The 17,467-nt window shown below is 44.4% G+C and overlaps 1 protein-coding gene and 1 pseudogene across 1 annotated transcript in view; both read right to left on the bottom strand.

The window, feature by feature from the left end:
* The window catches only part of Patj (PATJ crumbs cell polarity complex component), a 325,876-nt gene that overhangs the window by 89,007 nt on the left and 219,402 nt on the right, over window positions 1–17,467 (bottom strand). The window contains exon 31 of the mRNA XM_059254557.1: window positions 10,074–10,160. Coding sequence (XP_059110540.1) covers window positions 10,074–10,160 — 87 coding nt within the window. The remainder of the gene's footprint in view (window positions 1–10,073; window positions 10,161–17,467) is intronic.
* On the bottom strand, window positions 58–573 carry LOC131904427 (small ribosomal subunit protein eS17-like; annotated as a pseudogene).

The following is a 17,467-nucleotide window of genomic DNA, read 5'->3' as shown; positions in this document are numbered from 1 at the left end:
AGGACAACTTATGGAAGTTGGTTCTTTCTATTAAGTCCAGGGGTCAAACTCAGGTCATCAGGCTGGCTGGCCGGTACTCATACTAGTTGAGCTACTTGCTGCCCTGATATTTCTTTTCTTTTCTCTTCCTCTCTTTTTTTTAGGTTTATTGAAAATACGACAACAAATGGTTCCACATGGTGTTTTGAAATTCATCCTCAACTGTAGGCTGAGTGACCTGCAAGTTGGAGAGGCTGCTGAAGTCCAGAAGTTTCAGCATTTCCTTGGTGTCAGGATCTACTTCAATGATCTCCTGATCCAGGGCTGAGACCTCAGGAACATAATTCTCTCCCCTTTCTCTCTCTTCCTCCTGCAACTTGATAGAGATACCTCTCACAGGACCTCTCTAAATCCTCTCCATCAGACATGTGTGACATAGCCAGCTATCTTCTTGGGGAGTTTCTTGCCAGGGATAATGGCATTCTCCTCGCACATGCACTTGTTAGTGTGGAAGTCATTACCCAGGTGCATGTAGTACTTCTCAGTGATGACCTGGGCTGCCTTCTTCAAAGTCTTGGTGTGAACTCGGCCCATGTTTCCAAAAGAGGAAACAGCACCCCCTGATATTTCTTACATTTGCAAATAAAAAGGGCCAGAAAATATGGGTTCCAACTGGTTTGACTTCTGATTAGTAGGAGGAGGGTTTAGAAAGGTCCATTTCCCCCTTTTTCTTTCAACAGTAGGAAAGTAGTAACAAGCTACTTGGAAAGGGGCTGGTGGGCAAGCCTGAATCCAACATCTGATTAGAGAGGCCCAGTGCTTACCACCTTTTCCTACAAGTTGGAGGGATGATTATGGAAATGAATAACCACAAGGGAATGATACTGCATGGATCAGGAGAACGAACAGGTACCGGGAAATCATTAGTTCCTGCATCTTCCTTCAAGGTCAGAAATGCAACAGGATGGCATGATGAAATGTGATGTGTGGTTCAGCACACCACCTTATTCTTACATGGACTACCTTAAACTTCCGGCTGAAGGGATAGGGGCTGTGCAGAATGAGAGTGCCATCTATGACAGTTAAAGGCTATTGACTACTGACTATATATCAGTTTCGGAGCTAGTCATGCTGCATGTTTGTTGATGTGCACAATGGGCTTGTTTAGATACTGTCATGGTCCATTTTAGACTGGGTGTCGGGGTGCACATGCAATCCCAGTACCTGGGGTGACAAGACACATAGAGTTTAAAGTCATCCTCAGCTATATAGTGAGCTGAAGGCCAGTCTGGGCTACAGGAGACATTGTCTAAAACGAACCAAAAACAAAACAAAAGCCCCAAACTCCGTCATCTGTTTTCAGAGTCTGAGTGACGGAGGCAGAGAAGACACAGTAGTACTAAGCCTGAACCCAAGCAGACACAGCTGGCTCTTAATCAAGGCACCAACCATGAGGGAAAGAGAGTACACTCTCTGCCAGAAGGCCCTCAGTCAGTCTTGCAGAGAGACTCTGTACTTAGATCTGCTACCAGGTCAGAACAAGGTGTACTTGTTCATTTCTAACCTGAGATTTCAAAGAAGACAGAGCACTTCATGGCCCTGCAGCGGCACAGGTTCCTTCCCTTGGCATACACACTGGCTTAGAGCTGGCTCACCTTCCAGCCACTGCACAATGGAGCTCTGTTCTAAGACGCTGACTTCGCAGCTTAGCTCCTGAAACAAATGGACACAGCACATTTGGTTGGCACCGAAGGCCTCAGCACAGCATGGGAGCTCCTAATGGACACTGTTTATGCAACAAAGTCACATGGATCAGCAGATGGTACTTCAGAGGGTTAGTTGTTAAGGCCATATTAGATTCTCCTAGATGCCAGTTACGATGGGAGGCAGGTCTGCCTGCAATCCTCAAGGCAGCCTGACTCCTCCTCTTAGTTACCTTCCACTGTTGTGAAGAGGCACCAGGACCAAGGCAACTTCTAGAACAAAGTTTTTTGGGGCTTGCTTACAGTGTCTGAAGCCGAGTCCATGACCACCATGGCATGGAGTATGGCAGCAGTTGGGAAGGCATGGTGCTGGAGCAAGAGCTAAGGCCTAAATTTGATCCACAGGCAGGGAGACAGAGAGAGACAGACAGGGAGAGGGAGAATGAGGAGACAGTAAGAGGAGGAGACAGTAAGAGGAGGACATCAAGAGTGCTAAGTGAAAATGGTGTGGGCTTTTGAAACCTCAAAGTCTACTCATGACACATCTTCCAACAAGGCCACACCTCCAAATACTTCCCAAATAGTTCCACCAATGGGTACCAAACATTCAAACACCATTCTCATTCAAATCACCACACTCCTGTTCTGCAACTAGGTAATTAAAGCGCCCCTTCTCTATGGACACAGTAACGGACTAAGGGTAGACATTGGGACCAAACAAGAACACAGATCTTCAGATTCTAGTGACTCAAGGGAGGGGACATCAGCTCTGTCTGGCAGAGGCTTAGCCCCAGGAGTGATGTGCACACCATGCTGGGGGGAGGGGGGGTGTCTGCCTGATGAGCACAGCTGAGACACCTCTGGCACCAACTGTTCCTGAGCTGAATGATAATTCCGTCCCAGCAGTGACTACAGGTGACATGGACAACTTCTGCAGCCTTTAAGTGAATTTCTACTTTTGGCTATGTAAGGTCACTAAAGACTCCCATAGCACGCAAACTTTTCTTTAAAAAAATTTGTTAAACTTGAGAGAAACTATCCCTAGCCCACATATTTATGTTTCATAGTTCAGGAACACAGCTCAGTGGCAAATGTCGATGGAGCTCAACCCAAAGGAATTCTTTTTTTTTTTTTTAAGATTTATTTATTTATTATGTATACAAAAGAGGGCGCCAGATCTCATTATAGATGGTTGTGAGCCACCATGTGGATGCTGGGAATTGAACTCAGGACCTCTGGAAGAGCAGTCAGTGCTCTTAACCTCTGAGCCATCTCTCCAGGCCCCTAAGGAATTCTTTACATTCCAAAGTGAGTTTGCACACTGAAAGATACCAGCCCTCCCCACCGCCTCCGAATCTTTCCTAGAATAATTGCTGTGAAAATCTGTGTTCTCCTCTCTTGGTTCCACTAGAGCTCAAGGAAGTGACAACTCCCAGGGTGACAGGGACGGCTCTGACAACACAAGAATGAAGACGCTCAGCTGAGGTGTCACCAAAACACCAAGAGAAGTAAATGTCTTTCACAGCAACTATCCCAGGCTATTAGAGAATGGACCCCAACTGTCCTTTTAATATTTATAACACCAGGAATATCTGGAGGTGGGGTCTGGATGTGTTAAAAGATCAAATTCTCAGTCTCCCAAGTTGAGTGTGATATGTATATTCATGAATGTGTGCGGTGTGTGCATGTCTGAGTATGCACGCAGAGGTCAGAGGTCAATCTTAGGTTTGTTTGAGGCAGGGTCTCCTTGTCGCTGCATATGCCAGGCTAGCTGGCGTAAGAATGTCTGGGGATTTTCCTTCTCTACTTCCCATGGGATTTGAACTCAGATCCCCATGCTTACAGAGCAAGCATGTGACCCACTGTTCCGTATTTCCAGTCCTAATAATCACTTCTTTAAAGTTGTATTCAATCCTCTCTGTGCCACTTCTCTCTCTCTACCTCAGTTTTATCTATAATTAATAATTATGTATAATTAATAGTAGGGTTGATCTCAAGTAAAACATGGGTTAATATTGGGACCAACCTAAAAATGGTTTCGCTCTCCCAATCAGTATGGAGTAGAGTGATGCTTTTCAGAGTACACAGTGAACACTGCAAACATTAGCCCCCACTACTCTTAGCAGTTCTGGAAGCTCCTGGGTAGAGTGGGCCATGGCCATTACGGTCAGTGATGTGCCCAGGACACACAGGTCTTTGGTACAAATGGTTTACATCTGAAAGATTCTGTGGACTTACAGTTTCCTTTGAAAGGCACCACAGCCTACACAGGTGTTAGCTTTAGGAGTCTTAATATAATACCAGCAAGCAAGGCTTCTCCAGGAAGCTAATTCTCCCTCACAGGCCAGTGCTGAGCAATACTGCTTTCCAAGAAGCCCAGGCCTCAGTTGGCCCCTGGTATGGGCAAGGCAGCTGAGTTCTGTGCCCTGCCCTTTCTCCATTTAGAAAAAAAAAAAATGTTGCTAACAAATGATTCCTTCCATGTAAGCACAAGTTCAAATGAAGTCTCCTCAGTGGGCCAGTCACTCACTGGGCAGGAGAAATGGGGTGAGGTGGGGTGGAGGTGAGCAAGAAGTGTAAACCAGTGTTAAAATGCCCCCGCCCCCATCTTCCATCCTCGCATTCATGAGGTTGCCTGCCTTGTTGCTCTTCTGTCTCTGTGGTTTTTGTTACCATACAAGAGGGAAGGGGATGAATGAAAAAGCCAAAAGCTTTTTCTTGCATGTCCATGAAGTAGATTTGATTAGAAGTCCACTGTCGTTTTTACGACTTGCAAAGGAAAATTCATCATCTGAGCAAATCCCAAGTCGTCTCTGAGATGGAGATATAAAGAACAATGAGCTGTGAAAAATGCCACACATCTGAACGCACTTGAACTCCACATCGGCAATGTGTGCACTGTCACGAGAGGGGCCAGTGCTGGCTCAGCCAGTCTCCTGTTCCTCGTAGAGAATCTCCAGACCCTTGCTGTGGATGCCATTTCTATGGTGGATCTGGACAGGAATAATGATGTGCACAGTCACATCTGTTGGAAATACCAGCCAGGAAGTCAACTCACACACCTACACTCACTAGAAAATCATGTAGGATTATGTGTCACAGTTGAGTGTCAGTTCCAAAATCAGGGGAGAACTTTAAGCTCAGTAGCCCCACTTGATAAACAACGACAGAAAGTAGAAACAAAGACAGACTTCCAAAGTGACCATGGCATCGCCTCAGCACATTTTCTCCCTCCCACCCCCTTCCTCTTTTAAAGTTAGCCAGTCCCAGCCTCTCACGATCAAGTTTAAAGCACAGGCAGCCTTTTCTCCGTTCCCTCCTGTCTGTTCATCTAACTGTGTGCAGTGCTCTCTTTAATCCAGAGATTAAACGAACAGGATTTTTCTCAGACAGCAGTTTCAACAGGCTGTGAAACTCTGGAAGTGACCTTTGGGGATGCAGCTGGTTTTCCAGAGAAGAGCAAGAGAGACTGAAGCGAGACTAGGTGGAGGGTGGGGGATGTAGCTCGGTGCATGAAGTGCCTATTGTGTGTCTGGTGTTTGATGCCCCAGAACCTACATAAAAATTGGGCAGAGTGGTGCACACTTGAAATCCCAGCGCCAGGAGGTAGGGATAGGTAGATCCCAGGGGTTAGCTGACCAGGGAGTCTCAGGGCCAGTGAGAGAATGCCTCAAAAAACAAGGTAGATGGTGCCTGAGGAAGAGACTGGAGGCTGATGTCTGGCTCCCATCCCCCACATGTGCACCCTCCTCCCACCACACATAGTAATATTAGGGTGTAATACACGAACCTGGAGCCTTGCAAGTGAGAAATGATTATCAGCACGAGGCTAGCCACCATGTGTTATTATCAAAAAAAGGACCATCTAAAATGAAGAATTTAGACAGGATACAGTGGACATGACATTGGTTAGACTGAGCTTTGTGAAGACCTCTTTGGTGGTTAGTTAGCCCAGACCCTTAAAGGACACTGACTCTCCTCTGCCAGCAGCTGTCATTGTCCACGGCTCCATAACTACAGATGGGGCTCCTCTGTATGGGAGCTTTTATACACAAATCCCACTTCCCAGGTTTTCTTTGCAGGTGGGTGAGCAGTCCACCTGCCTTTCCAGTTTGTTTTTCCCCTGCAGCCTCCCCATTCTCCCAGCCCTTCACTTGCTTCTGGGAGGAGTTAATGAGTGGAGTTGAGGGGGAGTATAATCACAAAACACAATGAAATTCTCAAGGAATTTATAAAATTACATATTTAAAAAGTTAAAAGCTTCTATGTCTAAAACTTGGCTTGACCCTCTTAGGAACACTGTACTGACCAAAGGAAAGACCTTTGCTGGGTGGTCAGGCCCCTGACACCAGTGTGAGCTCTGTTTTGAATCAAGTCGTACTCCTGAATCTGAATGATTTTTTTAAATTTATTTGTTTGTTTTTTAATGTATATGAGTGCCCTGTCTCCAGGGACACCAGAAGAGGGAATCAGATCTCATTATAGATAGTTGTGAGCATGTAGTTGCTGGGAATTGAACTCAGGACCTCTGGAAGAGCAGCCAGTGCTCTTAACCGCTGAGCCATCTCTCCAGCCCCTGAATGATGTTTTATGTGTTCTTGCTTCTTAGAGAGTCATGCTGCAGCTTCGAAGAAAATGTAGGCTGACAAATGAGGGTGTTGGGGCACTTGGATTTTACCTAGGCAGAATCTGGTATTAATGCTAGCTGCTTCAGACTAAGCCTTGCTTCAGGCAAGTGCTGTTGAGTTTCATGTGCAGAATCTACTCAATCCCCACAACAAAGAGGCAGCAGATAGGCAGGCTTGGAGGAGGAGTCAGATGGGCAGTGTGAGCCTTTTCAGAGCCAGTGACTGGAGGAGGAAGATTCAGGTCTTTACAGACTCAGGCTCTTCGTTTGTACCTGACAGTGCTGGCATTTGGAATCTGATCTTCCCTGAAGTGTGTTTGCAAAGCTTACATGGGCCAGGCATTTGAAGGCAGGGAGCAGGGTGCTCCGAAGATCCAGGCAGCCCAGCGGATGAAACCCTGAAGTGGTGAAATGAGCTGCTGGCTTCCATTTGAGTTTTCATACCACAGACTACTTAGGTCAGTTGAAAGTTGATTCCGGAAATAGCTCACGCTTGCCCAAGCATCTTGGTACCCTATAAATTCTAAAATCACCACAGAGAAATTCCAGGTTGTATGCCACCTTGCTACCTAGAGTTCTCCCACTTCTCTATTCTTGTGCTAAGGGTCAGACAATAGTAGCAACAAAGGCCACTGACAGCATGAAAACAAACCAAACCAAACCAAACCAAAACAAAACAAAAACCTGAAACAACTTTTAAAAAACTGCGAGAAATGGGAAATGTTATGGAGGCTGTATATGTGAACCACGAACTAGGTTTGAAAGACCAGGCGTCACATGACACACACCTGCATTGTTGCTAAGTAGTTTCACAAAACAGACCGTTATGAGCTGCCATGTGGGTGCTGGAATTGAACCCAGATCCTCTGGAAGAATAGCTAGCACTCTTAACTGTTGAGCCACTAAAATTCACCTCTTTAATGACCTGTTTCTATCTCAAAATTTTCCGATGTTTGGAGTTGATGATTTAGAGGAGAGAGAGAGAGAGAGAGAGAGAGAGAGAGAGAGAGAGAGAGAGAGAGAGAGAGAGAAGATCAGAGAATGATCCTCGTGGTTGGTGGACTTTGGTTTCATTGTGTCTGCATCTCTGTGATTGGCACTATTACACAGTGCTTTAGAGAGCAGCCTCCCAGCTGGGTGGTTTTAGGCAACTTGGTTCATGTTTCAGCATCTCAGTTTCCTGTCTCTTACTACTGCTTTCACAGGTGAGCTTAGAGTAATTCCTCTTCCCCACCCTTCCTGGAGCAGCAGTACCAGCTCCTGGCCTTGGACACCAGCGCCCCAGGATCTCCAGTGTGTGAATCCCACAACTTGTCCCAGTGACATCCCTGGTTCTAAGGCCTTTGGACTTGGCTTCTGTGGTTCTTCAGCTTACAGACAACCCATTGTGGGGCTTCCAAGACTCCGCAGTCAAGTAAGTTAGTTTCCCTGGTACCCTCTCTCACACACCCATCTTACTGGTCTTTCTCCCTGGAGAACCATCAGTAGGTTAGAGCTTTCATTCTGGGGGTGAAAAGCGCACTCCACTTTTCCAAGTTGTACACTAACCACGCTGAATACAATCCTTTCATTACCACCTGCTAATGCTTTAATAAGAATTACAAAATCAACATCACCTCACTAGGGGATTATGAGGCCAGGGTATGGTGTCTCATATTTGTAATCCCAGCATTTGGAAGGCTGAAGCAGGAAGATCATTCTGAGTTTGAGACTAGTAAACACTGGAGCCAGACTCCTTGGATCCAAACCCCAGTTCTACCCTTTACTAGGAATATAAGCTGAGGGGATAAAGTTATGTGCCACCACAACAGGCTTACGGCCAAATTCTTAATATTTTATACGAGCCGGGCGGTAGTGGCACACGCCTTTAATCCCAGCACTTGGGAGGCAGAGCCAGGCGGATCTCTGTGAGTTCGAGGCCAGCCTGGGCTACCAAGTGAGTTCCAGGAAAGGCGCAAAGCTACACAGAGAAACCCTGTCTCGAAAAAACAAAAACAAAAAACAAACAAAAAAGATATTTTATACGAGACCATTTATATAATGCTAAAAATGTGTCCAAATTCAGGTTATCTTTTTTCTCTCAGTTAGACCATGGATAGGTTCTACTGGGAATGATGACAGGAATTTTAGAATACCAGAAAACGAGGAAGATGGGAAGGGAAGGAAAAAAGGGGAGAGAGACATAACAAGAGAGGGGATCCAGTTATTCTCGGATGAGTTGATATCTAAAAATAAGCCCAGACTAGACACATATGTAGTACTCAGACATACATGCAGGCAAAATACAGACACACACACACACACACACACACACACATACAATTTTAAAATGAAGTTCTATATTCAGGCCTCTTAAGTTGTCTATGAACCACCTCTTCACTATTGGTGACTAGGAGCAGAGTGCATAAAGAATGGCTTTTCTCTGCAGCCTCCAGGAGAGCCTTGTGGGTACTATCAGACTCTTCAAGAAATAAGAGGATGCTCCCCATCCCCTCCCTCCTTCTCTCCCATTTCTTCTGGGGATTGATTTGAGGGCTGTTAGAGAAATGATGTTGCTTTAAAATACTTTTCTTTAATGCAGTGGTTCTCAACCTGTGGGTCAGGACTCCTTTGGGGTTGCATATCAGATATTTACATTATGATTCATAGCAGTAGCAAAATTACAGTTATAAAGTAGCAACAAAATAATTTTATGGTTGGGGGTCACCACAACACGAGGAACTGTATTAAAGGGTCACAGCATTAGGAAGGTTGAGAACTGTAATGTATCCATAGTGACACAGTGTCCCAAAGAATAAGTTAACCTGTATTTAAATGAATGGCCGGCCTTCAGTGCAGATGTGCATTGTCTCTTGGAAGAGGAGCAGGGGTCCCCATGTGTTATTATTGCTCCCCTTGATACTGGGGGTCTAGGGTCCCAAGAGGTTCGCCCAACTGTGGTCTGCAATTTCTACTCTTGCTGGTGTAACCTTTTCTCTAAGCCTGAAAAAATCAGTCCACTTGGAGATAAAATCTAAGCAGTTCCGACACATATTTTTTCTAAAAGCTGAAAGAAGATAAAGAAATGGATGACATCTCAAACTCCTTCAAGTAAAATAAAACCTCAGGCAGATTTAAAATCATCTAAGTGGTGGACTTCTGGAGGTCTACAGACATTTGAAACACAGAGGGGCAGGGAAGCAACAACCACCAAAACCAACCCCATTCCTTTCTAACAACTGTAGTCCAACTTTGGAAGTGATAGGCTACGAACCAGAAAGCACATCATGAAAAAAGGCATGGATACAGAGAGCATGCGCACAAAGCAGCCATTGACCTTATTTGTAAATAAGTTACCACTCTCCCAGAGGCAGAACACAGCAGAGAGCTTGGTTTAAAGCAGATGATTAAACAACAAGATATCCTATGCACCTGGTAGGGGAGCCACAACTTCCCTCATCTGGGGCAACTAAGTATCTTTTACTAGGAATCTAAGACATCATCTCCTCCTGTGTGGCTAAGATTCCTTCAGTCCAGACCCTGGAGATACCCAGGGCTGAACTGGATTGGAAGGAGTGCTTGGCTGCCACTGTAGTCCTAGACAGCACAGCTCAAGTGTGGTGGGGGTGACAGTGTGCAGGGAGAAACACTCACTCACTTGCTGAGTGGAAAGCCTTTCCTGTCTCAGAGCTCAAAGCACCTAGTGGCCAAGATAAGAGGCAGCCAGTCCTTCCTCTAGGGGGCGTAAGTGCAAGCCCTGCGCCCTCCCAGTCTAGGATTCTTACCGGTTTGGGATTTTCCGTGTCAGGCAGGTGTTTAACGTCCACATTGCTGTCTTCCTCACTACTGACAGGTTCAGTGCTACCCAGATCCTGTGGGACAGTAAAAGAAAAGCAAAAAAGATGTTATTCTTCATTCACTCTGTCTCAGACCACACACGCTGCACAGCTGTGGGTGCAGTGTTCCTAATGCTATGTGGACACCTCTTCTGCAGAAGCCATCCTGCCACCTCTACTAGGCCAGCAGACATGTCTGTCCATTTGCTCTATTGGCACTGATTCCGGCTGCCTGTAGTATTCCTCAGGAAAGCCAGTCCCTGCTCTGTCCTAGGCACAGGCCTGGCTGTCTCAGGTCAGTTCCCTTCTTCTTGTCAACAGTTTGTCAGGAACAGGAACCTGGACAATGAACTTTGTCAGTTCTGGTTACAAGACTAAGAAAGATGTGCTGAAGGCTTGCTGGGAGTTCTTTCTTCATCTTTGGCTCTCTTTTCTTTGTATTTTACTAATTATCTGGATGTTTATGTCCACACATTCAGTTTTTACAAGCCAACAGACACTGAAAAATTATTTCTCCCACAGAATTGTAATTCTATGTGCCTAGATAAAGCATATCGTTGAACTGATGTAGTCACTAAGATACATGATGTCTTAGGGTTTCCATTGCTGTGAAGAGACACCCCGACTACGGCAACTCTTATAAAGGAAAACATCTCATTGAAGTGGGCAGCTTCCAGTTTCAGAGGTTTAGTCCACTATCATCATGGCAGGCAGACATGGTGCTGGAGAAGAAGCTGCTACATGTTGATATGCAGGCAACAGGAAGTAGACTGAATATCACACTGAGCAAAGCTTAAGCATATAGGAGACCTCAAAGTCCACCTCCACAGTGATACACTTCTTCCAACAAGGCCACACCTACTCTAATAAAGCCAGACCTCCAAATAGTGCCACTCTCTTTGGGGGGCATTTTCTTTCAAACCACCACACGTGACCATTTATCAATAGTGTAATAAAAGAAATGAATGAATATTTGAGAACTAAGTTACACCACTCAAAGGGCATATGAAATATCAGATGTCTGCTCAATAAGTAGAAACCACGACTTCCCTGTTTTTATAAGGCAGGTTGGGCAGAAGCAAAGGAGAGTGAAAACAGGCCGGGAAGGTGAAGCTGATGGAGGATAATGGGCTGTAAGGAGCCAGGGAAGAGAAGCTGCCAGCTCTGGCCACTGGATGGGTTCCGGAGAGCTGTCAAGCCTATATAGCAAGGACCTGTCAACAAACCAACAATGAAAAGCCCCCAAAGAAACAAGTATTGGGTACAGTCATCCATCACAAAGTAATGTTTCAATGATGGACCATATACCTAGCGGAGTTCCATGTCTTAGGGTTTCTATTGCTGTGCTAAATCACCAACCAAAAGTAACTATGGGGGGATGGAAGGGTGTGTTTCAGATCACATGTCCCAATCAAGGTCCATCAGTGAGGGAAGTCAGGTGGGAACTGAAGGCAGGAACTAATGCAGAGGCCATGGAGGACTACTGCTTACCAGCTCGCTCCTCATGGCTTGTTCTCACTTCAATCACTAAGAAAATGCTCTGCAGACTCGCCTACAGGCCAATCTACCGAGGACATTTTCTCAAAGTTCTCTCCTCCAAAAATGACTCTATCCTGTGCCACTGACATAAAACTAGCACATGCATCACACATTGATGGTGATGCTGGTATAAAACTACAATGCCACTAGTCACATGAAAGTGCAGCAATACAATTATGTCCATGCATATTACTTGATTATACGATAGACAACTACTTACTGATTTATGTATTCATTATATTATACTTCATATTATCTCGTAAAATGATTTTCTGTAAGACAGTGTACTATTCTGCCAGCACTCATGCGTCTCATGTTTACTGTTTCTCCAGAAACATTCATTAGCATCTCTTTTCCATCCTAATTATGTATGCGGGGAATCTGATGCCAACATCTGTGCTTCTTTCATGCCCTTTGTCTGATGCTGTATTCATCCCTCCTGGGTCTGCCTCCCTTCAAAGGCCATGCTCCAAGCTGTACGACAGTCACAATTTAAACACTCTCTTCTGCTTTCAGTTGAACATGCCTCCACTGAGGAAGACCTGAAGTCAAAATCCAAAAGGAATTGAGGATGGCTGGAAATGAGGCATTTACTTTCTAGGCAAGCTAAGGTTTACAAGTAGATTATGAGTGCTTAAACAATCCACGAACAAAATTGTACCCCCACTCTGAGAATTGAATGGTTCACAGGGCAAGGAGCCATTAAATCACCCCACTTGCCAAGAGCTTAAAACATGGCCAACAGTCAGAGACAGCAAGGCAGTCAGAAGCATGACTCTAAGGAACAAGGATCCCTGGTGGCTTGAGGACCATCTGGCTGAAGGAAAGTGGCTACTGACAGGATGAGTCTGTTAATCCAGGGGGTAGATGTCCACTTCTCTCTTGCTGATCTTCAAACCACCTGTTCAATGTGGCTGGTTTGGCCAAGGCTGCTCATGGCAACAACTCCCCAGGAAGACCAAAGTCAGGAAACACAGGAAGTCAGGACCATAGATGAGTAAATGGTAAAGGATCAACACAACATCACCCAAAGATGGTATAGGGGTGTGTGTGTGTGTGTGTGTGTGTGTGTGTGTGTGTGTGTGTGTGTCCGTCCCTGTGTCCTATTAAGGACATTTTTTAGCACACCTTCTAAAATTCCAAACTTCTCTTCTTCTACTGGGTTCACTGGGCATCTCCTAAATAAGGTGATGATGGTTGTTTTTTCATTTATTTTAGTTTAATGTTTTAACTTTTTTTTAATTGGGGGGGGGGAATAGGGCCACACTGGGCTGGGACTTGGACCAGAGAAGCTTCTTCTTGCAGGAGATGGGAATAGTACATCAAGACCCACAACAGACAATGTGCAGAGAGTGAGAGACTTCGGAGTACTCAGCCCTAAATGGGGTGTCTTCATCAAACCCCTCCCCTCAGAGCTCTGGGAAATATGAAGAAAAGGAAGCAGAAAGGCAGTAGGAGCCAGAGGGGATGGATGACACCAAGGAAACAGTGTCTTCCAGACACAACAGGGCTGACGCACTGATTCACAGAGTCTGTGGCAACACTCACGGGCCCGCACAGGTTCACTCACGCCAGAGAGGCTCCTGGCACTGAGAGTGGGAAGGAGACACAAGCCCAGAAGCTATCTCCAAGTGACAACCGCTTGCAGAGGAAAATGAATTTTCTCCAGTGGAGTCTCGCTGGGTATATAAACCACACTTCAAGGCAGGCCCGTGCACAGCAGTAGATGGCAACACAGAATGAACTCAATGGTATTTTTGCAGATATTTTTTGTCTCATATTGATTTGTTTGGGCATTTTTTATCTCACTGGTCTTTTGCTTGAATGGTTCCCGATTTTCTGTTTTTATGGTTGTTTTTGTTTGTTTGTATGTGTGCATACCTGTGTGTGTATTTCTTGTGCTTTTTTGCTATTTATTTTTAATCTGGTTTATTTCCTTTTTTTTTTTTAATTTGCCTGTTTGTTTTCTAAATAGAGAAAGAAGGCATGGAGTTGGATGACTGGAGAGGGTCTGGAAGGAGAAACCATGATCAGATTATAACGTATGAATTTTCAATAGTTAAAAAATGTGTGTGTGTGTGTGTGTGTGTGCATGAGCATGTACACAGGAGAGAAAGCACTAACCTTGGGTTCACCGACTGGCTAGACTGGCTGGCCAGCACTGGGGTGACAGACATATTCTGCCTTGTAGAGCTTTCAAACTTGTGCTAAAGATTCACACTCAGGCCCTCATGCTCATGACTCACTCCCCGGCCTCCTAATTTAATAATTTTTGAGACAGAGTCTCACTATGCAGCCTAGGCTGGTCTTGGACTTAAGTCCTGTCTCCCCCTCCTGAGAGCTGGGACTGCAGGATGTCCTGTCACCGTGCCTGCTATTTTATTTTTACGCTACTTTGTTTCTCAGCTGGACAATTCACCCACAGATTCTTACTGACTGGACACAAAGAAGCTCGAGGGCAGGAACCTTCTCTGAGAGCGGAACATCACTCAAGCTAAGCAGGCTCTGTGGTTTAGAAAGACGTTTCCACCAGGTGAACGATACTGTTGTTCCTCCCATTTCCTCATCCAACATGACAAGAACATATCAATAAAAATAACTGTTTTCCTTTAATTTGAGATATCACCAAACAACATAATACTTGAAAAACCTAACATGCCACCCGCTATAACTAGAGCTTGTTTTCTTTTCAATTTTTAAAGATAAGGTCTCACTCTGCTGGCCTCCCACTCACAGAGATCTGCCTGCCCCTGCCTCCTGAGTGCTGGGATTGAAGTCATGGGCCATCACACCTGGCTTGTTTCTTTATTTTAAAATAAGATCCATGTTTGTTGGTTTAGAATATGTTATGACTGTGTTCCTAAACCCAATGCATTTTTCAAAACACCACATAGGACTTTTAATTCTCACTGCAGCAGAAGTTCACAAATATTTCTTTTTGAAAAAAAAAAAAAATCCTGTTTACCTGATAGGTAAACAGGTAACCGGCCTTTCTCTTTCCCAACCACTACCATGAACATATTTTTAGATGAGCTGGAATTCCAGAACAGCAGTGCACAGTTAAAGGCAAAGTGGAAATCAGGGCAATGGCTGTCCCTCTGCAACCATCTCCTCAGCTCTTCGTGACTGGCCCTCCTCTCAGGAGGCATTTGAAAAGCATGGCCTCTGAGCAAAGCAAAACCAAAGCCCCTTTTGTAGAAAGATGTCTCCAAGATCCAGGCCTCCTCATGAAGGGAGCCATGAATACCCAACATCCTGATTCTACTGAGCCCTCACCATCTCTTATGAGACCCCTGCAATGACTTTCCAACTCGGTTTCCCCCCCAATAAGATGGCATTCTTTAAGAAACGTTTATCCCAAAGCAGTCAGAAAACTTGTGGGAACTGTTTTGGTTCCTGGAATTGAACTCAAGTTGTCTGGCTCTGCATAAAGTTGCACACTGAGCCTCAAGACACCTTTAATGTTGCCTTTCACAAGTGCTTTTACACACTGAGCCATCTCACACCTTTAACACTGCCTTTCACAAGTGCCTTTACACACTGAGCCTCAAGACGCCTCTGACACTGTTATTCAACTAATCCTGAATTACAGCCCTTGTCGGCTGGTCCTGTTCAAGATGCTTCCAACAGCTCCAAGTGCCTACAGCTTGTCATTGAGGCCTTCTGGAGTTTAGAATTCAAGTCTTTCATGTAACCTCAGTCTATTTTTCAACATTTTCCATTATTTCATCTCATTTAACATCCCTCTCTTACTCCCCCGACTACTACATTTTCTTTGTTTCTTCTTCTGTGGTTTAGTTGGTGCTATTCCCGTGTTCTACAAAACCATTTTTAAGTATACAGGCCCTCTCGAGGCTATCCTGTATTTTCTATCTGTTTATCTCCACAATCCAAATCCTTCTATTTAATATTTCCTGCTACTCTCACTCAAGAAAACTCTGGGAACTGTGGGGTTGGTGGGTAAACGCCCTGCAGGCCTCAATGATGGGACCATAGGCATGCAGCACTCTAGGAGATTTCAAATAATCTTAGCACACACACAAAACAACAAGAACTATGTGAAGGAATGCATGCTATCTACTTTGGGTTAGCCATCTCACGATGCATACATATTCCAAAAACAATGTTGATACTGGTAAATATAAACACTTTTCATTTGTCAATTCAAGAATTAAGTAATTTAATAAAGGAAGAAATCCCATTTTGTTCATAACCATTCAAGATGGAAGCTGGAATGTATGCTAGAGGCTGGGATAATATGAGCACAACCAAAATAAACTCCCAGCGTATGCCAGGATTCGTCTAAGAATTTCATAGTGTTAATCCTTCCAGGATGAAGATCAGAAGTGAGATCTGCCTGACTTCAGAGCTTGTGCTTACACACTGTGCCACGCAATGCTGCAATGGTCTCACTGTGGCCAAGTGTGCTCTACAGAAATGCTAACAATGCTGTAGAAACATGTATGGCTGTGCAGACTCTTCCGACATAGGACCTGATTTTCATATACTTTTGATATACTTAGAAGAGGCTTCACAGAGAAAGAGAGGCTTTTCCGGGGTTAACTGCCTTTACCAAAGTCATATGACCAACAGGCAACTGGCGGAAAGAAAGTCAAGCAACCCAACATCAACCATCACACTCCCAGTTCAATATTCTGCTGGTATATCTCTTTGACTGTATGAGCACATAACTGCATGAAGTATTTGGCTAGAACTATGCCAGATGTAAGAGCTTACTAAACATGTACCAAACAGGGAAGGAATGTGAGATGTCAGTAGCATGCAATCAAAGTCAGCCTGAATTATTGTTGTCAGGTTCAACTTAACAGTGGTATGGCTGCACTTAATGTATGGCTTATGGTTTAAACCGGTTCTTTTTGTCATACACCTTATAAATTATGCGTGAACACTCACAGAGACGCCTATGGGTAAGGCAGAGTGACTGGCGTGTAGGCAAATAAGAAGGATGGAATGGTGAAGAGCGCTCATAAACTTCCTTCCCGTAGGCGGGTGCTCTTCTGTAGGTGACAGTCACTAGAGTCAGCAGTGCCAAGAGCTAACAGCTCTGAAGAATGGAACTCAAATGGCAACATTGTAACAGAAGTTGCAGAGCCCTATTCTTTTAAAGGAAACTATTGTATTAGCACCTAGTTGTGACTTCCTTATCTTTCAAATGAAATGCTGACAATGGCATACTACAACTCAGCTATTGTGATGAGGATCTTGAAAATTATATGCGATGTCATTTCTACTTCGTATACATTAGCAGCCTGCTTTACTTAAAAAGCAAAAATCAGGCCAGGTGTGCTCACCTTTAATCCCAGCGCTCAGGAGGCTAAGGCAGGCAGATCTCTATGAGTTTGAGACCAGCCTCCAGCCTGGTCTATAGAAGAGTTCTAGCCTATCGAAGACTATAGAGTGAGACCATGCCTCAAAAGAAAAAAAAAAAAAAACAAAAAAACAAACAAACAAACAAAAAAAAACCGGCAAAATCAGCCTTCTAAATGTTCATAAGACAATGATGTTCTTTTGAATGACACCAAGCTACTTTTTCTGGCTAATTACTGATTCAGAAAAATTAAGATATAAGAAAAAGAAATATTTTTTTTCCACAGGTGACTAAATTCTATTTCAACAGTGACTCTAACCATTTCTGTGATTAGCACATTTATTTTTAAAATGCATTGCGATAGCTAGTATTATATACTATAAAGGTTGACTAAGATTCAAATGACAAAACAGTTCACCTGTGCTGAATGCTTGCTTTGTGGCAGGAGCTGTACTAAGTACTCCATATGTACTGC

The sequence above is a fragment of the Peromyscus eremicus genome, chromosome 2 (assembly GCF_949786415.1).
Source record: "Peromyscus eremicus chromosome 2, PerEre_H2_v1, whole genome shotgun sequence".
In the NCBI taxonomy this organism is placed as follows: domain Eukaryota; kingdom Metazoa; phylum Chordata; class Mammalia; order Rodentia; family Cricetidae; genus Peromyscus; species Peromyscus eremicus.
Note: the sequence above shows the minus strand (reverse complement) of the source record. Positions and strands in the feature narration are given on the sequence as shown.